The following is a 22,454-nucleotide window of genomic DNA, read 5'->3' as shown; positions in this document are numbered from 1 at the left end:
CTCCATCTCTCCACACTGGACTGGTTCACCTCATACCTCGCTGACAGGACAGAGTACGTCAGCCTGGGCTCCTCCAAGTCAAATACAGCCCCTGTCACGTGTGGTGTCCCTCAAGGATCTGTCCTAGGACCCCTCCTTTTTATTCTGTACATGCCCCCTGGGTCAGGTCATCAGCCGACATGGCATCTCTTTTCACTGCTATGCCGATGACACCCAGTTATACCTCCGGACTGACCCCAATCCACACTCCACTCCGGTCCCCTCATCATCACCCACACAGGCCCTTTCCAACTGCCTGGAGGAGATTAGGGCGTGGATGAGTTACAACTTCCTTCAACTGAACAGTTCCAAAACCGAAGCCATACAAATTGGCACCCCTCATCAGATCCAATCATCACCCATAACCACCATCTCCTTCTCTGGTCAAGATATCCCCCTCTCCACCTCTGTTACCAACCTCGGGGTGAAGTTCGACCCACAACTTACCTTTACCAACCACATCAAACATCTGTAAAAAACCTGCTTTTTCCATATCAAAAACATTTCTAAACTCCGCCCCTTCCTCACCTTCTCCGATGCAGAAAAGCTCGTCCACGCCCTAATCTCTTCCAGGCTGGACTGCTGTAACAGCCTGCTCATCGGTATCCCCAACAAACACCTCCAGAAACTCCAATTCATTCAGAACTGTGCCGCCCGAACTCTGATGAAAACCCGCAAACATGACCATGTCACCCCTATTCTTCAACACCTACACTGGCTTCCCATAACATCAAGAATTCATTGCAAGATCGCCCTCATTACCCACCTCTGCATCTACAGCAACCCCCCTCAATACCTCAAAGACCTCCTTACCCCTCACTCATCCACCCGTAACCTCCGGTCATAAAGCTCCAACCTCCTCCATCCATACACGACTCCGCACCATGGGAGACCGAGCTTTCTGCGCCGCTGCCCCCCACATCTGGAACTCCCTCCCTGTGCACCTACGTCAACCCCAGTCTGTGGACACTTTTAAAAAGGGGCTTAAAACTTTTCTGTTTAGGTGTCTTTTATTGCCTCTGTGCTTTTATGCTTTTATTCTGGTTTCTTGTGTGTTTTTATTTCTAGTCTTGTTTCTGTAGCACTTTAAGATTCTTTTACGAAAAGCGCATTACAAATAAAATGTATTATTATTAAACTCATGTAAATTTAAGGTATTTCATACAGTTTGTTCAATGTTTTCTGACTCCTCAAATATGAATGAAAGGCAGATTTTGTGTTTTTACAGTTGTTCACATCTGCCTGAGTGGCTTATATTTGGTTATTTTGTCATTTGAAAAATAAAGACAATTGTGACAATGAAATTTGTTTTACAACAGTGTGTACAGTGGAGCCTCGGTTTTCGAACATCCCAGTTCTCGAACAAATCGGTATTCGAACAAAGAATTCGCGATTTTTTTGCTTTGGATGTCGGACGAAATTTTGGTTGTCGAACCTCGCGAGACGAGCCGAGAGGACCCGCATGCCAACTGACTCCGTTCGTTATCACATTCTCGTTACTCTGAGGATTGCATCAACTCTAATCATGCCTCCAAAGGAAGCACGTGGGAGCAGTAAAGCTGATCATCGCGAAAAGAGGAAAGTAGTGTGCAAAACGGTTGAATTTAAACAAGAATTAATCGCAAAAATGAGTCCGGTGTGCATGTGTCAGAGTTGGCGCGGGAGTTTTGCATGGCAAAATCGACAATAAGCTCGATCCTGAAAAACAAAGACGCTCTTAAAGGAAGTGATATTGCGAGAGGGGTGACTGTGCTTACCGTTTTGAAATTAAGAAAACGTTCTTGCTGTTTTCTTTCACATGATCTTTGAAATGTTGTCTTTCATTGGTAAAAATAAAAAAAATGTTTTGATGTGCTTTTTTTCCCCTCACAATTTAAAAATATATCTTTTACTATTAGAATGAAACACAGATGCGAGTTGCTACAGATACGGCAATACATTCACCAACCTAGCCTACTCTATTAATTCAGTTTATTATTTATATTATTTATATATATTTATATATATATATATATTTATCTTGAAGCCCGTGATCCTCACAAAGAAAAACATAGCGAGGACTTGTGATCTCGCCAGAAAGATGAGTCGGCATCGAGTATTTGTCTCTGGCCCCCTGCCTGGGAGAGGCACTGATGAGAGATTTAGTAGATTAGTCTCCCTTAATCGATGGATGGCTGGGTTCTGTAAAAAGCAGGGACTGTATTTTATAGATAACTGGCGCTCCTTCTGGGGCCGCCCCGACCTGCTGAGGAAGGACGGCCTTCACCCTAACCGTGAAAGCGCCTTCACTCTTTCTAGGAATATAGATTACTGTTTGAGCCACTCATGACAGGTCACTTTAGAACAGGCCGGGGCACAGGTGATTAGACCACCTGTCAGGATGGGTTTGGAGTCTGTTAAGCTAAAGTTAACTAGCGCTAGGCTAGACTTCCAGCATGCACATAGCTCTTCGTGTAGACTAGAGCGTGACAGTTTGAATAGTGCTACAGTACACATAAACACACTTTCTACTGGGGTAGTAGACAAATCCAATCACTCCACCCCGACCGGTTTTGCTGATGAAACGGTGCCTGTTTCAGATAATTTTACATGTGTAACAAATATCAAATTCCCACGGTCGTATCGTCCCACCGCGCTAACAAACATTTGAGAGATGATGTCAGGCCTAGAGAACACAATCTTACTCGCATCTCGTTTAAAAATCCTTTGATAGATACGCACCCTGATCGGCCGATTACACTTAAACTCGGTTTTATGAATATTAGATCGCTTCATACGAAAGCTGTTCTTGTTAATGACCTCATCACGGAACATAATCTAAACGTTTTTGGTCTTTGCGAGACCTGGTTAAAACCTAATGAACTGCTACCGCTTAACGAGGCCTCGCCTCCAAATTATGTGAGCTCGCATGTGGCGCGTCGTCGAAAAAAGGGTGGGGGTGTCGCCCTCATCTCAAATTCCGAGCTTAGATTTAGGCCTCGTTCGATTAACGTATTTAAAACATTTGAAGTTCTCACTGTCTGATCCACCGCTTTACCGTCATTTTATCTTGCTGTTATTTACCGTCCACCCGGGGCTTACTCTGGCTTCCTGGATGAATTTTCAGAATTCGTGGCTGATCTAGTGACCAATGCGGATAATAAAATTATCATGGGCGATTTCAACATCCACATGAATTTACCGTCAGAGCCACTTACTTCGGCGTTTCAGACTTTAACTGATACGTTTGGTTTTACGCAAGCCGTACAGGCAGCAACGCATAAGAATGGAAATACCTTAGATCTGGTATTATCCCGAGGACTTGCAACCTCAAATATAGCAGTACTGCCATACACTACTGTTCTGTCTGATCATTACTTAATAAAATTTGAAATTTTAGTTCCTTGTCAAAGACAAGAGAGCAATCAGAATTATAGGAGCCGTAATTTTAACTCCATGACTGCAACTGCGCTATCTGAGTTACTGTCGCCGGCAACCGCCATATTTCCCGCATACATCGGCTCGATTGATAATCTTACAAATGAATTCAATGCGACATTGTTAAATGCCATCGACTCTGTGGCGCCGCTACGTCTGAAAACTCGCCGTAGATTGCCTACTCCGTGGTTCACAGATGAAACACGTACGCTTAAGCAATTATGTAGAAAGCATGAGCGCAGATGGCATTTCACCAAACTTGAGGTTTTCCATCAGGCATGGCAGGACAGCCTTCTGAAATATAAAGATGCGCTTATCTTAGCAAAAACTCGTTATTTTTCGCAAGTTATTAATCTCAATAAAAACAATCCTAAACACCTATTTGATACAGTGGCAAAGCCGACACTACGCCAGCCGACCCCCGATAGTTCCTTCCACTCAGCTGACGAGTTCATGAAATTTTTTGCTCAAAAGATCGAATCCATTAGGGACGAGATCAAGAATACCATTCCAATCGCTCAGTCGAGACCGCCGTCTACCAGCGCTGATGATCATGTAATAACCCTCTCAAATTTTAAAAGCGTGTCCCTTGAAAGGCTTACACAATTGGTTAGTGCGGCTAAACAAACAACATGTTTACTCGACCCTCTTCCAGCCAAACTACTTAAAGAATTATTTCAAATTTTAGGACCGTCCGTCTTAAATGTAATCTGTCTGTCTCCTCTGGGATAGTGCCAACAGCCTTTAAAACCGCTATCATTAAACCGTTACTTAAGCAACCAAATCTTGACCCGGACTGTCTCAGTAATTTTAGGCCAGTTTCAAACCTCCCATTCATAGCAAAACTTCTTGAAAAAGTTGTAGCGCAGCAGCTTATTGATTACATGGTCGGCAATAATCGATATGACTCTTTTCAGTCTGGTTTTAGAGCTAATCATTCCACTGAGACAGCACTTGCTAAAGTGACTAACGATCTCCTCATAGCTATGGATTCAAACACTTCATCTGTATTGTTACTACTCGATCTTAGTGCTGCCTTCGACACTGTAGACTTCGATATTTTATTAGGGCGTCTTAAAAGTTGTGTTGGTATTTCAGGGTCAGCACTAGGCTGGTTCCATTCCTATCTATCAGACAGGACGCACCGAGTGGTCCATGGCAATACGTCCTCTGAGCTCTATAATGTTACGTGTGGTGTCCCACAGGGATCGGTACTCGGACCAATTCTATTTAATATTTATATGATTCTGCTTGGGGACATAATACGTAAATATAATACTAGTTTTCAATGCTACGCGGATGACACCCAATTATATATGCCGTTATCGATGACAGATCCGCGGGATTGTTGTAATCTTGAGGCGTGCCTTGCGGAGATCCAGCAATGGATGTCTCTCAACTTTCTTCGTCTTAACCCAGATAAAACTGAGATGTTGATAATTGGTCCAACTCGTTATCAACACTTATTTAAGGAAACCACTATAACTATAGATAACCGTACTATCACTCAGAGCGATACTGTAACTAATCTCAGGGTAATATTTGACCAAACGCTCTCCTTTCAAAAGCACATTAAGAATATAACCAGAATTGCGTTTTTTCACCTTCGTAATATTGCAAAGATTCGTCCGATCCTCTCGACCGGTGATGCGGAAACTATTATACATGCGTTCGTCACGTTGCGCCTGGACTACTGTAATGTATTATTCTCTGGTCTTCCTAAGTCCCGCATCAAAAGTCTACAGTTAGTACAAAATGCTGCTGCAAGGCTGCTCTCACGGACAAGAAATTTTGATCACATTACCCCAATATTAGCCAACTTACATTGGCTCCCGGTCCATTTAAGATGTGACTTCAAGGTTCTTCTATTAACCTATAAATCACTGCATGGTTTAGCGCCTTCATATCTCGTCGACCTAGTTGTTCCTTATGTTCCGTCTCGTAACCTTCGTTCACAAAACGCTAGTCTTTTAGCGACACCGAGGGCCAAGAAAATGTCTGCAGGGTCTAGAGCATTTTCTATTCGGGCTCCGGAGCTTTGGAATGCCCTACCAATGGATATTAGAACTGCTACCTCAGTAGAAACATTTAAGACACGTTTAAAGACACATTTCTATGATATGGCCTTTAATTAACCTGTAGTGGCCGATTCGGCTGGAGTTTGTTTTCGCTCCCTCTCTCCGGCTGGGAGGTGGTTAGGTGGCACCCAAGCTGACAGCGGCTATCTGGATTCTCGTGGACCAATTCAGGATGGGGGAACTGCAGCTCAACCTCCTCGAAGACACTGCCAGGACAATTGAGGGCTCCTCCGGCAGCTCTTCGCTTTGACTTGGACATCCACTTTTTCATTGATTTTCATATTATGTATTATTTGTGCCCTGTCTGCATCCATTGCAGCCTGGTGATCCTGAAAGGGGGATCCTTCCATCTGTGGTCCCTTCTCAAGGTTTCTCATTTTCCCCTAGCAGGGTTTTTTTGAGTTTTTCCTTGCCCTTTTGGGAGCTTAAGATCAGGGGATGCTTTGAGAATAATTGTCAATTTTTGTCTGTGAAGCCCTTTGAGACTGCTTATGATTTAGGGCTGTACAAATAAACTTGACTTGACTTGACTTGACTTGACTTGACTTGACTTGACTTGCAGGCCTTTCCACATTGATGAGAGATCAGGATTGGCAGAGAGGTGTCTCTCCAAACTCTGCCCATAGCTCCTTTTAGCTTTCCTGATCTCTCGGGTCAGTGTGTTCCTGGCCTGCCTGAACAGGTCACGGGCCCACTCCTGTAGGCCTCCTCCTTGCCTTTGCGCAGCATCCTGAGGTTTGGTGTAAACCACGGTTTGTTGTTGTATGTGCAGAAGGTCTTTGTCTGCACACACAAGTCCTCACAAAAGCTGATGTATTATGTCACAGTATCGGTGAGTTCATGCAGGTCTGAAGTTGCAGCTTCAAAAACACCCCAATCGGTATAGTCAAAGCAGGCTTGGACATCCTGCTTTGACTCCACTGTCCATTTCCTCACAGTCCTCACCACAGGCTTAGAAGTTTTTAATTCCTGCCTGTAGGTTGGGATCAGATGAACTAGACAGTGGTCCGAGAGTCCTAAAGCTGCACGGGGCACAGAGCGGTATGCGTCCTTTATTATGCAGTAGCAGTGGTCCAGTGTCTGTGTCCCTCTGGTGGGACACGTTATGTACTGTCTGTATTTGGGGAGTTTGTGTGTGAGGTTCGCTCTGTTAAAATCACCCAAAACAATGAGCAGTGAATTTTGTAGTTTTTTGTCCATGTTTGTTACCTGGTCAGCCAGCAGCTGCGTGGCTTCGATCGCACGTGTATGTGGTGGAATGTAAACAGCCGCCATTACGATCGAAGAGAACTCATGTGGTGAATAAAACGGCCGGCAGTTTATGAAAAGTGTCTCTAGGAGAGGGCTGCTCTTTCAACACTGTGACCTCAGTACACCAACCTTCATTAATGTAGAAACATAGACCACCTCCCTTTGTTTTTCTGTGAGCTCCGTGCTGTGATCTGCGCGTGTAGCCGAAACCCAGTTAGCTCTACGGCGTGGTGGGGGATGTGTTCGGTGAGCCACGTTTCGGTGAAGCACAGGGCGGCGGATCTGCTAACGTCCGGGTTCCTTGGAATGAGAAGCAGCAGTTCGTCCATCTTGATTGCCAGGGAGCAGACATTTGCCAGAAGAATTGATGGTAGGGGAACAAGGAACCCTCCCTGCCTCAACTTCACGAGTATGCCGTATTCGGCATAGCTTGTAGAGCGCCGCAGCTCCGGCTAGAATCTCCGTCAAACAGCCTGGGTCAGTGAAAAAGTACCAGGAGAAGACTGTCCGATGTTTAACAGTTCTTCTCTGCTAAAAGTGGTCCGGGATGGGCAGCAGAAGACGCAAAACACACACAAAATAACACAAAGTAGCAGAGAACGAGTTACCGAGGCTGCCATCCGCGGCACCATCTTATGACGTCAAACTTGTTACATATTCTGGGTGTGCTTCCATTCAACCACACCCAGTAAAATACGCTTGTAGGATAATGCTTCTCAGGATGGAAGTTAATGCAACGGTATATATGTTATTTAGAAGTTTTAACACTGTGTTGAAATTTCCAACACATAGTGTTTCGAGATGGCCGCTAGGGGTATGGGTTTAATGCAAGTCCTTTTGAAGAGTGGGTTTCCCTTGCCAAACAATGCAATCATGCATAGCAAAACCAAAGTGAGTCATGGTAGCGTATGAATCTCGTGTTGCATTGTGATCCAGTACACAATAATAAAGCAACACTGTTCTGTGCATGTATTGTAGCTTTACAGTAAATAAAAGAACAGACCGGTTGGTGCTTCTTCCCTCACGTGTGGCCGGCTGCCGCGCTTGAACTCTGTCACGTCCGCAGTGACGCACATTGCTCAGAGGCACGCCTTGCGCGATCAGGCCTCGATGCTGCTGTCCCGAGTCCTGGACGGCAGTGCTTTAGCTGCGCACCCCACGCTTGTCCTCAGTGAAGCACATTGCTCAAAGGCACGCCTTGAGCTGTGAACGCTTATTGCCGCTGTCCCAACTCTTTCTGCACGAGGGTGCATTTTTCCTTCATGCGCGGCTGTGTCACGCCTCCGTTCTCGCCCCGGCGCGCGTCGCCAACACAGAACTGTGCGTGCTAATCGGCATTGATTGCCACCATCTGTCCCATGCTACCCACTGATATAGACACCGTTCGCCGGTAGCGTATGAATCGGTCAGTCCTCGCCGTTTTGTCTGCTTTGACACGCACGCCTGCCACCTAATCCCCGTTTGCCTGATCCGCTGTGTAGCGGTACGCCTGGCTGGTTGTCTGCCTTGACACACACATTCATCTACCACCCGTTTGCCTGATCACGATGTGAGCACCCTGCTTGTCAGTCACCTTTGTTACATTATGTTCTGTTCCCGACTGTACATAATGGAAGGTTAAAGCAGTTGTTCTTGCTTACTTGAACGTCTATATTTATTCCTCTCTGAACATGTTACAGGTTACAGCCCGGTCGCCTTTTTCTAACGTACTGTGTCACACTCAAAAGTGGTCCCCATGGAACACAATGCTCACTAATAAACAATCCTATTGTTACATTTTTCTTTTTCTTTTTTCAAGTTAAGGCCTTTCCTTTGAACGTAGGGCATTAAGTGCAGCAACAAGTCTAAAAGAACACATCTATAGAATCACAAGCAATTCTAGGCTCAAGGTTCAAAACACATTACATTTCAGGAGTGTCAACACAACATTTCCAACGTATAAAACACATTCATTTGTCTTTTTATTTTTTCCCATACTGTATAGCACAGGTGTCAAACTCAAGGCCCGGGGGCCAGATACGGCCCGCCACATCATTTTATGTGGCCCGCGAAGACAAATTGTGCATCAAATTCGTGTGTCATGACTAGAATTGCAAATTGTCTTCACTTTTAAAAATATATTTTTTTTTAAATATTTGACCAGTTTTTAGTAGTCTGATTTGAAAATGAGTTATTTGTCAGTTTGTTTTGTAGCTTTTACTGCACATAATATGAGGTGCTCATACATTTATTTGGGTTGACAGTCATAATGGCCCTCCAAAAGAAACTATGACTACAATGCGGCCCGCGAAAAAAATGAGTTTGACACCCCTGCTGTATAGTCTTTCAGGTAGTGGGGTCTGATAACTTGCCGACCCGATCTGGTGTGTGTCCTTGTTCCCCTGCTGGGGTATCCAATGATGAGGCATCCTCCGTGGGTGTTTGTGTGGGTGCCTCTTGTGTTGGAGAACATTCTGTGAGACTGCGTCTGAGGTGGCGACGATTCTTTCTCAGGACCCCGCCTGAGTCTAACTCCACCTCATACGATCTGTGGCTCACTTGCTGAACCACTTTCCCTGGTCTCCAGTTCTTGTGTGTGTCACAGGGCTGTACTCTTACACTGTCGCCATTTGTAAGAATGTCCATGACTTTTGCTGTGCGGTTGTAGTATTTTTCTTGTCTCTCTCTGTTGTTTTTCAGTCCCTGGTCGTTATGTGATACCTCAGGTTCCAGCAGTGTGTTCTTTGTGGGAAGCAGAGTCCTGGTCCTCCTGCTCAGCAGTCTCTGTGCTGGGCTTGTGTTGAGACCCTGGCTTGGTGTGTTTCGATGATCCAGCATGGCTAAGTAGGGATCCTGTCTCGCTGCTGCAGCCTTCAGCATCAGTCGCTTGGCGGTCTTTACTGCTGATTCTGCCTTCCCATTGCTCTGTGGGTAACCCGGCGACGATGTCCTATCTTCAAAGCCCCACTTCTGGCTGAAGCGCTAGAACTCCAGGGATACAAATTGGGGTCCATTATCTGAAATAACAGTGGATACCTGTCGGGCAAAGTGAGCCTTTAGTTTTCTGATAACGGTATCGCTCTTAGTGTCAGATAAGTAATCTACCTCCCAGAAATTTGAATAATAATCCACTGTTATTAGATAGTCTTTGTTGTGGAAGGAGAAAATATCTGCTCCTACCTTGGCCCAGGGTCTGCTGTCCATGTCATGTGGATGTAGTGTCTCTTTCTGTTGTTTTGGGTCCACCGACCTGCAGATGTCGCATCTGGAAATGAAGGTCTTGATCTCCTCGTTCATCCTCGGGAGTTGGAAACCACTGCGCTAAATGAATAGTCCGTGTTGCACGTGGTTGTCCTGCCTCATTTGTGACAGGCTGGCTGCCGCGCTTCCCGCACTTCTCCGCAGTGATGCACATCGCTCAGAACCATGTAACAAAAAATGATTTGAATCTGAATATTAGTTTTGACTTAAAAGACGTGTCCCTGTCCATTTTTAAAACTAATTTGATAACCCATTCTTATTCTTTGGCTTTCGACTGACTGTTATTGTTCCGCTACTGTATATTGATTTGTGCTTCAATTTACTGTTTTCACTGTCTTTGTGGTTGTCCCATTACTATATGAGAAGTGCTTTGTAAGATGTGCCATGAAAATATATTTGTATTGCATTGTACATGGAGCATTTGTGTAAAAAATACATTGCATAAAAGATGTGACCACAATGAATTAAAGCGCTTTAAAATCTAATCATCCTTTAATCCTACTTTAATCGTACCCTTAATTGTATGTACGTGTATTGAGATTTGTATCAATTTGTCTTTTATTGGAGAGCACATTCTCAGAAACTATGCAAAAAAAAAAAAAAAAGATTTTCAGATGAGGACAAAGACTTTTTCGAGGTACCGGTACTGCAAGTGCAATCTACAGCTTTTTGCTGTGTGTACACGTATGTAAGCATGTGAACAAGTGAGTAAAATGTCATTATTTATTTTGTTTTACAGGGAAGGAATGGAGGTGCCACTGTAAGTATCCCCTGTTTGTGTTCTTGTGAAAAAATCACAAAATTGTGACTCCACATTGATATAAAATATTGCTATATTTGTCAATTAAGAAATTAACTAAACAAAGCATTTTTCAGATCCAAAGCTTGTTTTACACAAATGCTAAAACTGTTGCATCACAGCCACAACAAACAGACATGGCATTTATCTTCCTTTGCCTTTTCAAGGTTCCCATGTCCTGTAGCACAAAATTATTCACATATTTTTCACTTCAGGGAAATATGTGGAAATGGAAATCCAGTAAAATATTTTGGAAAAGCTTAAGTAGCCCTTAAAATGTTTTTCTCCTGCCACTGCTACTTTCTGCCCAAATGTTTTATTGGTTGCTGACTTCAGTGGGCATCATGACGAGCATTTTCTGCTTCGAGCCGGTGCATAGCCCGTTTCCTGGAATGCAGTGTTTCCAGTTAAATTTGATGTGTGATTTAGTTCAGAAGCAAGTATTTTTTCCAAAGAAGCACTCAGCCACACCTTGTCTATATACACTCAACCAATGACCATAGTGTGGCCCTACACTGACACCTGAACGTCAACAACCAGGCAAATGCTTGCGCCTCCAAGCCAGCATTAATTCAGTAATCCACCCATCTATTATCTGTACCGCTTATCCCCACGGGGCAGTAGGCGGGGGACATCCTGAACTGGTTGCCAGCCACTTCTTAGATTTCTGTGATGTATAACTGTATAATGACAAACAAACAAAAGTACATTTTACAAAATATGTACAGTTGTATGCAAAGGTTTGGGCACCCCTAATTATTTTCAAGATTTTCCTTTATAAATCATTGGTTGTTCGGATCAGCAATTTCAATTAAATACAGGAGTCCCTCGCTACTTCCCGGCTCACCTATCGCGGCCTCGTTCTACCGCGGATTTTTTTTAAAAACAAATATTGCAGATAGATTCGGTGCATCGCAGATTTTTATTTTATTTTTTTAAGTCTGGCACACACACATTCACAGCGTCTGATTCCCGTTTGCCTGATCCACTGTGTAGCGAGATGCCTGCCTTGACACATGCACGCCTGTCACCTGATTCCTGTTTGCTTGATACACTTCACTCTGTTTGGGCCGACTGTCTGCCTGTCCCTCCAGGAGCTTGGTTGTTGTCCTGCCTCGTTCGGGACAGGCTGGCTGCCGCGCTTCGCACGCTTGTCCACAGTGACGCACATTGCTCAGAGGCACCCTCAGAACTGGGAGGCAGAGGGAGTTACCATTTGTCTACTGTGCCGCAAGGACTGTTGCCACTACAAATGGCACAATTGCCAAGATTTGCACCAAAAAAGAACCGTGATTGAGTTATTTCAACATGAAATCTATTAAATTTGACATTGAACAGGTTTTATCCAAAGTCTGCATACCGTTTTTTTCCGTGCATAATGCGCAAAATTTAATTAATTTATTGTCCTAAAATCTGGGGTGCGCATTATGCATGGGTACAACAATTTTTGAAGAAAATGTTGTTATTGTCAAATATTGTTTGTTTTTTAATCTCCATCGCAGACCGGATATCATATGGAGGCCGCCATTACAGTATGCGCAGAACGGATACGCAAGACACATCAGCTATATAAAGAGCGAGAGTTCAGTTTTCTTCCTATTAGTTTCAATTCACAGTTTAATTAGTAGTTTCAATCAGCAAATAACAAAATGCGTATTACAGGTAATATTTTATTTCACAACACTTTGCCTTGTTCCTTTCTTCTCTGCTGTTCACTTCAAACACACTCCATACGAACACAATGCTCTCGTATCAGACGCTTGCTCGATCCCCTGCTCGTTTGCTGTCACAATGTACCCTACACAAATCCGAAACATTTCTTCGCTATCGAGTTTGCTAGCGCATGCGCAGTGATACTGACCGGCAGAATAACAACCGGTTGTTCCCAAAGATTATCTTTTTTCTGAAATAATTTTACGTTTACGGACTTAAGTAAGAGTCAAAATTTGGGTGCGTATTATACATGGGTACAGGCTTTTTTCCAGCACCGACATGCCATTTTTATGGTGCGTATTATGCACGGGGGCGCATTATGCACGGAAAAGGCGGTAATTGAATAACGCTCATCTTACAAACATGTAAGATTTGATTACCCATGTTAGATTTGAGAAAATGAAACAGGCAGCCAATATCCTTTTTTGTGCGTTGCGAGACAGCCGTGCGCTGTCAAGTAAAATGCATTTATGGTACACATAGTGTGTTTTACAGCATGATGTGATCACATTTATAGAATAGAATAGAATAGAATAGAATAGAATAGAAAGCCCGTTATTGTCATTTTACAACTTAGTTGTACAACAAAATTTGAAGAGCGACTCCCTTTCTAGTGCAAAACATTACACAAATTTGAAAAAGTATAAAGGAAGTCTAATAATAAAAGTGAAAGATCTTATTTACAGTATAAGTCTAAGAATAAAAGTGAAGATCTTATTTACGGTATGTTCAATGTGGGTATTTATATTAACATGAATGAGGTATGTACAGAAAGTAAAAATAAAGTTATTGCACGTAGTTTTAAAGGAGTATTGGTGTTGTATTATAGTTAGTGTTGTTCTCAGAGTTCAGAGTGGTGATGGCTCTTGGGAAGAAACTGTTTTTCAGTCTGGTAGTCCTTGTACGAATGTCTCTGTAGCGCCTCCCAGAAGGAAGCAGTTCAAACAGCTGGGAGGCGGGATGTGTGTTGTCTGTGATGATGTTGTGAGCTCTGCTGACGCACCGGGTGTTGTATATGTCCGTCAGGGAGGGGAGAGGGCAGTCGACGATCCTCTGCACTGCTTTGACTGTCCTCTGTAGCCTCCCTCTATCTGTAGCAGTGCAGCTCCCGTACCAGGTGGTCAGGCAGTACGTCAGTAGGCTCTCAATGGAGGAGTGGTAGAAGGCCAGCAGAAGCTTCTGATCCATACTGTTCTTCCTGAGGACTCTTAGGAAGTGTAGACGCTGCTGAGCCTTCTTGATGACAGCTGAGGTGTTGCGTGTCCAGGAGAGGTCATCAGAGATCTGGACTCCCAGGAATCTGATGTCATGGACCCTCTCCACACTCTCGCTGTTGATGTAGAGGGGAGGGGGGTCTCTTTTTTTCATTCTGAAGTCCACGATGATCTCCTTTGTTTTCTTGGTGTTCAGAGCCAGGTTATTTGCGGAGCACCAGTTTGTGAGCTTCTGGACCTCCTCCCTATAGGCTATCTCGTCACCATTCGAGATCAGCCTGACCACTGTGGTGTCATCAGCAAATTTTACAATCATGTTGTTGCCGTGGGCCGGACAGCAGTCATGGGTATAAAGACAGTAGAGGAGGGGGCTCAGCACGCAGCCCTGTGGTGAACCAGTGCTCAGTGTGCGTGTAGAGGAAAGTTGGGTGCCAAGTCTCACAGTCTGGCGCCTGTTGGTCGAGAAGTCTTTGATCCAGGTGCAAGTGAGAGGGGGGAGGCCCAGAGTGTCCAGCTTTGTGACCAGAACGTCTGAGATGATCGTATTGACGAACTGTAGTCCACAAAGAGCATTCTCGCATAGCTCTGCTGCTGTTCTAGGTGACTCAACACAGCATGCAGAGCTATGGTGATGGCGTGGATCTGTTCGCCCGGTATGCGAACTGATGGGGGTCGAGTGTGGGGGGGAGGCAGTCCTTGATGTGCTCGAGAACCAGTCTCTCGAAGCACTTCATTCTTACCGGGGTGAGGGCAACAGGGCAGTAGTCGTTGAGGCTGGTTGGGGGTGACTTTTTTGGTATGGGGATTATTGTGGCTGATTTCAGGCAGGTGGGGATGACTGCTTGTGCCAGCGAGAGGTTAAAGATCCTGCAGAATATCGGGGACTGCTGGTGGGCGCAGGCTCTGAGAACTTTGCCAGGTACTCCATCTGGACCAGGGGCCTTCCTGGGATTTACTGCCTGGAGCACACGCCTCACCTCCTGCTCCTCTACAGTGAGTGGAGGGGTGCTGGGATCTGGTGTGGATGGGGGTGGATGGGGGTGGGGGGAGGGCTACAGCAGGTGAGTGAGGCTGTGGGGATTCAAAGCGGGCAAAGAAGCAATTAAGCTCCTCTGCCAGCGACTCACTTGGTTCTGACGTCATATCACAGCCCCTGAAGTTGGTGGTGGTCTGGATGCCCTGCCTCACCTCTCGTGGTCTGTTGCTGGCGAGGTGGGACTCCATCTTCCTCATGTAGTCCACTTTGGCTTTTTTAATCCCTTTCTTCAGTAAAGGGCTCTGTCGCCTGACCTGTAGGGAGAGTCACGGGCCCTGAGGAGTGAGCGAACATGGCTGGTCATCCAGGGTTTCTGGTTGGGAAAGACCCGAATGGTTTTGTCCACACATACAGTTCCCATGCAGAACTTGATGTAGTCCAGAACTGTCTGTGAACATAGCCAGGTCTTGGTGGTGAAATAGGTCCCAGTCCGTGTTTTGAAGAAAATCCTGGAGTTGGCTGAGTGCATTTCCAGGCCAAGTTGTTACAGTCCTTGTGGTGGGCCTGGATCTGCGTCTGAGAGGAGTGTATGCGGGGATGAGAAGCAAGGAGAGATGGTCTGACTGTCCGAGGTGGGGGAGGGGCATGGCTCTGTACCCGTGCTTGATGTTGGAGTACACGTGGTCCAAAGTCCTTTCCCCTCTTGTTGGGCACTTAACGTGCTGGTGGAACTGTGGGAGTACAGTCTTCAGATTGTTCCTATTAAAGTCTCCTGCTATTATGTGAACACCATCGGGGTGGACCCGCTGCTGTTCATTGACGGTGTTCAGCAGGAGAGAGAGCGCCGTGCTAGCGTTAGCATTTGGCGGGATGTAAACAGCGGTGATGATCACCACTGTTATCTCTCTCGGTATTGAATAGGGCCGACATCTAACAGACATATACTCAATATCGGTGGAGCAGTGCTTCGCTATGAGGCTGCTGTTGTTGCACCAGTCCTCATGCACATAGATACAGAGCCCCTCACCTCTATTTTTGCGGGAGTCCACAGTCCGATCCCAATGGTGTAGCGAACGGCCTGCTCGCTGCACGCTAGCATCGGGGATTTTCAGATTCAGCCAGGTCTCCGTGATAATGAAGGCGCAGCAGTCATGAACATAGCGATTTCCCGCAAGCTGTAGTTCCAGATCTTTCATCTTGTGGGTGAGAGATCTGGCGTGGGTGAGATACAGGCTCGGGAGGGGTGGCTTGTGCGGTTGGTTCTTTAGCCTTAGCAGGAGGGCGGACCTGCGGCCTCGCTTCTGCTTCCTCTCCCTCTCCCTCCTCCGCCTGCAGCGCTTCCCAGTCCCGACAACAATCCACGGAGAGTCCGGTGGTCTTGCTAGTTCATTCGGGATGTTTTGGCTGTATTGAAATTCCCTCGAGACTGCGGTCTTATGTCGATAGCCGATGTCTACGAGGTCCCGTCGGCTATAGTGGTGTACCGCCTAAGCAAAAATACAAAAAGTCCACAAATAGACATATAGAAAACGTAAAAACAAACACTGAAGCTGAGAGCCGTGAGCCGCAGCATCTGAACGCGGCGCCATCTTGGTTAATCTTGGTTAATCTTGGTGAATCTTGGTTAATCTTTTTTAATAATTTTATGTGTAACAGTGGACAAAATAACAGAGGTTGATGTAAAAATGTAAAAATCACGCCGGTCAGTGAGTGGGAGCGAGTCTTACATCCTATTTCTTTAGCAATGCGTGTCATCCTTGACTGGCACTATCTTTTTTTGTGGCTCAAAAAAAGTTTATACAGTGCAACCAATTAACCTCCTTTCAATTCAAGCAGCCGAGAGGGTTGGATGTTCTCTGTTCCTCTCACAAGGTTACTGTTGCAAACTGAGAGATAATGGCATACAGACATGCAAAATATAAATTACTAAATACAAACTAGCTTTATTCATACAAGATACGTAAGAGCAAAAGAAGAAAACTTCGGAGCAATGGGACCAAAAAAGGACCAGGCAACGAACAATACTTTGGAATTTCTCTTCAACCAGATGAAAACTCTGGAAGCAAATCAGCAGAAAACTATGAACACTAAATGGAATGGAGACTCGATTGATTGGAATAGAAACCAAGATGAAAGAACTTGCATTTCTCAAAGATGAGAATGCCAAGAAAGATCAGCTGTTAAAAATTCTCATAGAGTGGAAGATATCGACCAACTATATGAAATGAATGATGTGATCATTTCTGGGCTCAAGGTCTCGCCTAGACGTCAAAATGGGACAGATGATGGAGACGTGGTAGAAAATCGATCCGTGGAAAAGCAAGTGGTAGATTTCCTTACAACAGAAAATATTGCGCTGGACAAGGGTGGATTTCTGACAATTTCTTCCCAAATGGGGGACAACTGGTGTCACGTGCCGTGCCAGAGACGCTCGGCCGACAACTTCCCTCAGCCACACCCCTTCGTTATCGTCATGTCTGTCACCTGCTCCCTCTTGTTACCTGATGTATTTAAACCATGCCCGTGTGTTCCTCGTCGGTGTCTACTGTTGTTTTCCGTCCCTGTCCGCGCCCAGTGTTCCTGTCATCTAATTTCCCCCCGGTCTTGTCTGGAGGCTCACGGTCAGATTCTGTTCCGTGTCCGAGCGGACTATTGTTTGCCTGTCTGCTGGCCGTGAGTCTCTATCCCGTCTGTGTCTTTGTTGCCCACCTTCCAACTCCCTTTTCTCTTCAATAAACCCTGGTCCAAGCTGCATTTGGTCGCCCGGCTCCACTCATTTCCTGACTGAAGACACCGACCATCACAGCGACCAGCGCTTGGACCTACAGCCGCCACCAGCTCCTATCCGCGACGCCAAACGCACGTGCACCATCGGGATCCACTCCAGCGTCGCCGTATCTGCGGTTGCCATCGGAGTTCCTCCCGGCGCCATCGGACTCGCGGCCGCCATCGGGATCCACCCTAGCGTCGCCGGATCCGCGGCCACCATTGGAGTTCCTCCCAGCGCCATGGGACTCGCGGCCGCCGTTGGACCTCGATCCAGCGGTGCCGGACCAGGATCATCACCCGACCCCCGCTCCCACGGCTGCAGCACGTCTTGACTCCTGCTGCTGCGCACAGCTCTGCCCCCCTCACCCCCCGAGTGCCGCCGATTGCGGCTCTGACTCCCCGAATGCCGCCGATTGCGGTTCTGTTCACGAGTTTCCGACGAGGGCGGTTCTGTTTCCAAGTTTCCGCCGAGGGCGGTTCTGTTCCCGTGTTTCCGCCGAGGGCGGTTCTGTTCCCGAGTTTCCGCTGATTGCGGTTCTGTTCCCGAGTTTCTGCCAAGCGCAGTTCTGTTTCCCCATTTGCCGCTGTGCGCGGTTCAGACTCTGTTGCTGCCACCTTGGACTTTGCGATACACCAGCCGGGGGTCGTTGGAACTGGTGCGCCTCCGCACATTGGAACATTTTTCTCTAAAGATAGACGGCGGGCCGAACGCGATTTAAGTGAACTTGATTGATCTGCATCGAGGGAGTACACAATTCTTTGTGTGTGATATCTAGTTATCATATTAAGTCAAAAATAATTTGTTGGGAGGTAATTTTTGGTCATCCTTTTTCATCTTAAATTTTAATGAAATGTTTTCTCATGCATATCGTTGGACACCTGTATCTGATAAATCAATGACAATTGGCATACGGGGATTAAGGACCTCCCAAAATGTAAACAAGATGGAACTGCATGCTGTCTGCATTGCATTGGAAGACAGTAAATACAATTCTAATAAAACTTTCAAGACCACGATCCAACTTGTGTAGTGTTTTCATTAAATTTTACTAAGATAGTTGAACCCTGGCATATTTCCTCTTATATTTCGCAAACTGTATTCAGCCATGCTGACGTTACCGAGCTTGCTTGCAATTAACCTAGATGGCTAACGTTAACGTTATAAAGAAAGAAAGGTAAAGACCCAATGATTGTCACACACACATCTGGGTGTGCTGAAACATTCGGAGCCGCGCCCGGCAATCATTTGGTGATCTAACCCCCCAATTCCAACCCTTAATGCTGAGTGCCAAGCACGTAGGAATGGGTCCCATTTTTATAGTCTTTGGTATGACCCGGCCAGGGTTTGAACCCACAACCTTCCAGTCTCAGGGCGGACACTCTACCACTAGGCCACTGAGCTGATATTAACGTTAGTGCTTGTAACGTTACTAGGTGGCGTATTTATTCATTTATTTAGGTATTTACAGTGGGAAAGATTGAAGATGGAGTGCTGCATGCATGTGTGCAATTCATGTAAAGAGCCCACTAAAATAATTCCATTTTCAGTGACAAGTTGGGTCAAATTTATTAATTGTACATTGCAGTGGGCTAATTGAGATGTCCCAGAGAGTGCAATAGCACAATTTGCTGTTAAAACATTCAATTTAACAGTTAACAGCCCGATTCCAGATGTGCTAGCTAATGCAAGTTACCACAGAGAATGCTACGTGCAATTTGCAAACACACGGAACATAGAGGCTGCCCGCAAGAGGAAGGAATAAATAAAGACCGAAAAAGGTTCGTACCAAATTTACTTTATTTTAAACATATGACACATGATTACTGTATTTTATTTTACTGGACTGGCCGTGAAATTTGCCCTGGTTTGTCTCTTCAGGAGAAAGCTATCAATATGGGTGTGAGAGACGTGTATTAATCATGTAACATGGACACAGCATGTATGAGTCAAGGTCAGATCTAGCCTGGAATAGACAGGAATCAACAGAATGTTGATTTTGTGACGTGTAACTACAGTGCAGGGGTGTCCAGCTCAATCTTTGATCTTGCAAGATTACGATAAACCCCTCAGGCTAGGTTAGATTAGATTAGGCCTAGAAGATATCTGTAGTGTCGTCCAAGGTTGAGCATCTGGGGAAACAGAAAAACAACCAATACATTTTGGAGCATTGCTACTACAATACATAGTTAGTCATCAATGAAGACTTCTTTGAGATTGACTGGATGTCACTTCCTCCAGCCCCAGTCGGAATCCTGGAACTTGTGTACTGGTCCTGCAAAAAAACACAATGTATGAAGGGGAGATGCACGTGCAAATCAAACGTTCTACCTTGTACAGACGTGTGTGTGTTTTGCACTGTCTGAACACTGTTAAATACAAATGGTAATGTTGTTATTGTGTTACCAATAAACATGCTAGTTGCAACTATTATTAGCAGGGCTGTGGACTCGGTCGGATTTTTGCACCGAGTCCGAGTCCGGCCTCTTGACCACGAGTCCGAGTCCGGCTGTCCATTTTTTCTGTTAATTCATGTGACTGCTTAGTAGGGGTGTAACGATTCATCGATACACATCGATTAATCGATATAATGCTCTACGATTTATTGGCATCGATGCTAAACGTAAACATCGATTTATATCGCCGTGTTTGACCTCGGACATTAGACGCGACTTTATTTTGAAATCCAGTTCATTGTTGCTTGCTTCCTCTTTCAGGGAGCAGTACGCGGCGTGTTGTGTTGTGAGCAGAGCAGGCACGTGAAAGGGGAGCCGACAACTACGCGGCTCCTGGGCTGGTGCTATGGCTAGTGTCCAAGAAGACAAGGAAATTCGCTCCCCTTTGGGCTTTGTATCGATATGATATCGTATCGTGACAAAACCCGCGATTTACACCCCTACTGCTTAGTCTTTATTCAAGGCTAATTTACCGTAATTTTCGGACTATAAGTCGTAGGGGTGTAACGATTCATCGATACACATCGATTAATCGATATAATGCTCTACGATTTATTGGCATCGATGCTAAACGTAAACATCGATCTATATCGCCGTGTTTGACCTCGGACATTAGACGCGACTTTATTTTGAAATCCAGTTCATTGTTGCTTGCTTCCTCTTTCCGGGAGCAGGACGCGGCGTGTTGTGTTGTGAGCAGAGCAGGCACGTGAAAGGGGAGCCGACAACTACGCGGCTCCTGGGCGGGCTGGTGCTATGGCTAGTGTCCAAGAAGACAAGGAAATTCGCTCCCCTTTGGGCTTCAAGTCATTCGTTTGGAAGCACTTTGGATTCCAAAGAAAAGATGGCTCAACGGACAATTAAAATTATTGTAAATAAATAGTTCAGTAATGCACTTTAAAGTTAATGGTATTACAAAAAAGAAAGAATATTCATTTTTCTTTACTTATATGAGAAAAAATATAGGAATTTGATAAAGTTCAGTGTTAAAATAAGCACTTTGTATACTACAATACTCTTGTAATTTCCTAAATAAAGAGTTTGCAGTACCTTGTTGATTTTGCGTATGAATTGTTATAAATCAGGATATTGTTCTATATTTTTTATTTTAAAAAAATAAATAAAAATAAAAATATCGATCGTGGAGCACTATATCGTGATGTATCGTGAATGAATCACAGCAGGCTTTAAGATATCGGCAAATATCGTATCGTGTTTCTTTGTATCGATATGATATCGTATCGTGACAAAACCCGCGATTTACACCCCTAATAAGTCGCGGTTTTTTTCATAGTTTGGGTGGGGGGGCGACTTATACTCAGGAGCGACTTATATGTGTTTTTTTTCAAAAACTTTCAAAAAAAAAAAAAAGAAAAAAAAATGAAACCGCGATAAACGAACCACAATGTAGCAAGGGATTACTGTAATTTGAATTTCAAGTGACGTCAGCAGCGTGACGTCAGCAGCGTGACGTCAGCAGCGCGACGTCAGCAGCGCGACGTCAGCAGCGCGACGTCAGCAGCGCGACGTCAGCAGCGCGACGCGGCGTTGTTTACATAAAGGACAAAGATTGACTCGACGGAGCTCTCTTTCACTTCCGTGGATTGAAGTCGGGGGCCGGCGCTCGGCCGGGTGGCTGTCCGGGGACGGTGGATGGGGCTCGGTCATGGCTTTTACGCACGCCCGGTCCTATTGTATGGAGCTCTCTTCCACTTCCGTGGCTGGAAGTCCACGCCGCCACACGCCTGGAAGTTTGTTTTGTTAAATAAAGAGCCGTTTACCAAACCCACGTCTTTCCTTGAACTTTGTTAACGCTACAATATAGTTATATAGTAGATCTGTGGAATAACGACGAGGCTGACGTCAGGGCGCACGCACGCGCGGCGTTGTTGACGAAGGACGAGGAATTTGATCGATGGATTTAATGATTTGGAGTGACACAGATGGTTTGATAATATTGCTTATATAATAGTTATTTGATATATAATTTATATATCGTTATATGGGCCTGTGGAATATTTTGAAGTGCAAGAACCGTCAGCGGCGCGCACGCATTGTTGACAAAGGACGATTGATGGATTTAATGAATTGGAGTGACACAGATGGTTTTATTAACGTGTTATTTATGTAATAGTTTTTTGAATAACTCTGAATTTTACGTCAGGGCCGTTCTCAGCTCTTAGTTTGTGTTTATGTCACGTTAGCATAGCTATCGCTATTTGAGTGCTCTGACTGGGACATGTTCAAATCAGCAGCAACATATGACAATCAGATCGACATTGATGAGTACGCCATGACTGTCTCAGCCTACATCAACAAATGCACCGAGGACGTCAGCACCACTAAGAACATCATCACCCGAGCCAACCAACGACCCTGGATGACTGAGGAGGTACGTCATACGCTACGAGCACGGAACTCAGCCTTCAAGTCTGGCGACAAGGAGGCACTGAGGACAGCGAGAGCCAACTTGAACCGTGCCATCAGGTTAGCGAAGCGAAGCC

The 22,454-nt window shown here is 45.3% G+C and overlaps 1 protein-coding gene and 2 long non-coding RNA genes across 10 annotated transcripts in view; 2 read left to right on the top strand and 1 right to left on the bottom strand.

Annotated features, from left to right (window-relative positions):
* tctn1 (tectonic family member 1) overlaps window positions 1-22,454 on the top strand; it is a 1,200,810-nt gene that overhangs the window by 98,915 nt on the left and 1,079,441 nt on the right. For all 8 annotated transcript variants that reach the window (XM_037262831.1, XM_037262834.1, XM_037262835.1 and 5 more), the window contains one exon: window positions 10,765-10,785. In XM_037262831.1, the coding sequence (XP_037118726.1) occupies window positions 10,765-10,785 (21 nt within the window). The remainder of the gene's footprint in view (window positions 1-10,764; window positions 10,786-22,454) is intronic.
* On the top strand, window positions 13,918-15,640 carry LOC119129580. Its single transcript, XR_005099275.1, has 2 exons — window positions 13,918-14,076; window positions 15,068-15,640. It is a non-coding gene; the product is annotated as an uncharacterized LOC119129580 (long non-coding RNA).
* On the bottom strand, window positions 19,277-19,892 carry LOC119129553. Its single transcript, XR_005099250.1, has 2 exons — window positions 19,702-19,892; window positions 19,277-19,626 (listed from the first exon to the last, which is right to left on the bottom strand). It is a non-coding gene; the product is annotated as an uncharacterized LOC119129553 (long non-coding RNA).

This window comes from Syngnathus acus, chromosome 10, assembly GCF_901709675.1.
Source record: "Syngnathus acus chromosome 10, fSynAcu1.2, whole genome shotgun sequence".
Classification (NCBI taxonomy): Eukaryota; Metazoa; Chordata; class Actinopteri; order Syngnathiformes; family Syngnathidae; genus Syngnathus; species Syngnathus acus.
Note: the sequence above shows the minus strand (reverse complement) of the source record. Positions and strands in the feature narration are given on the sequence as shown.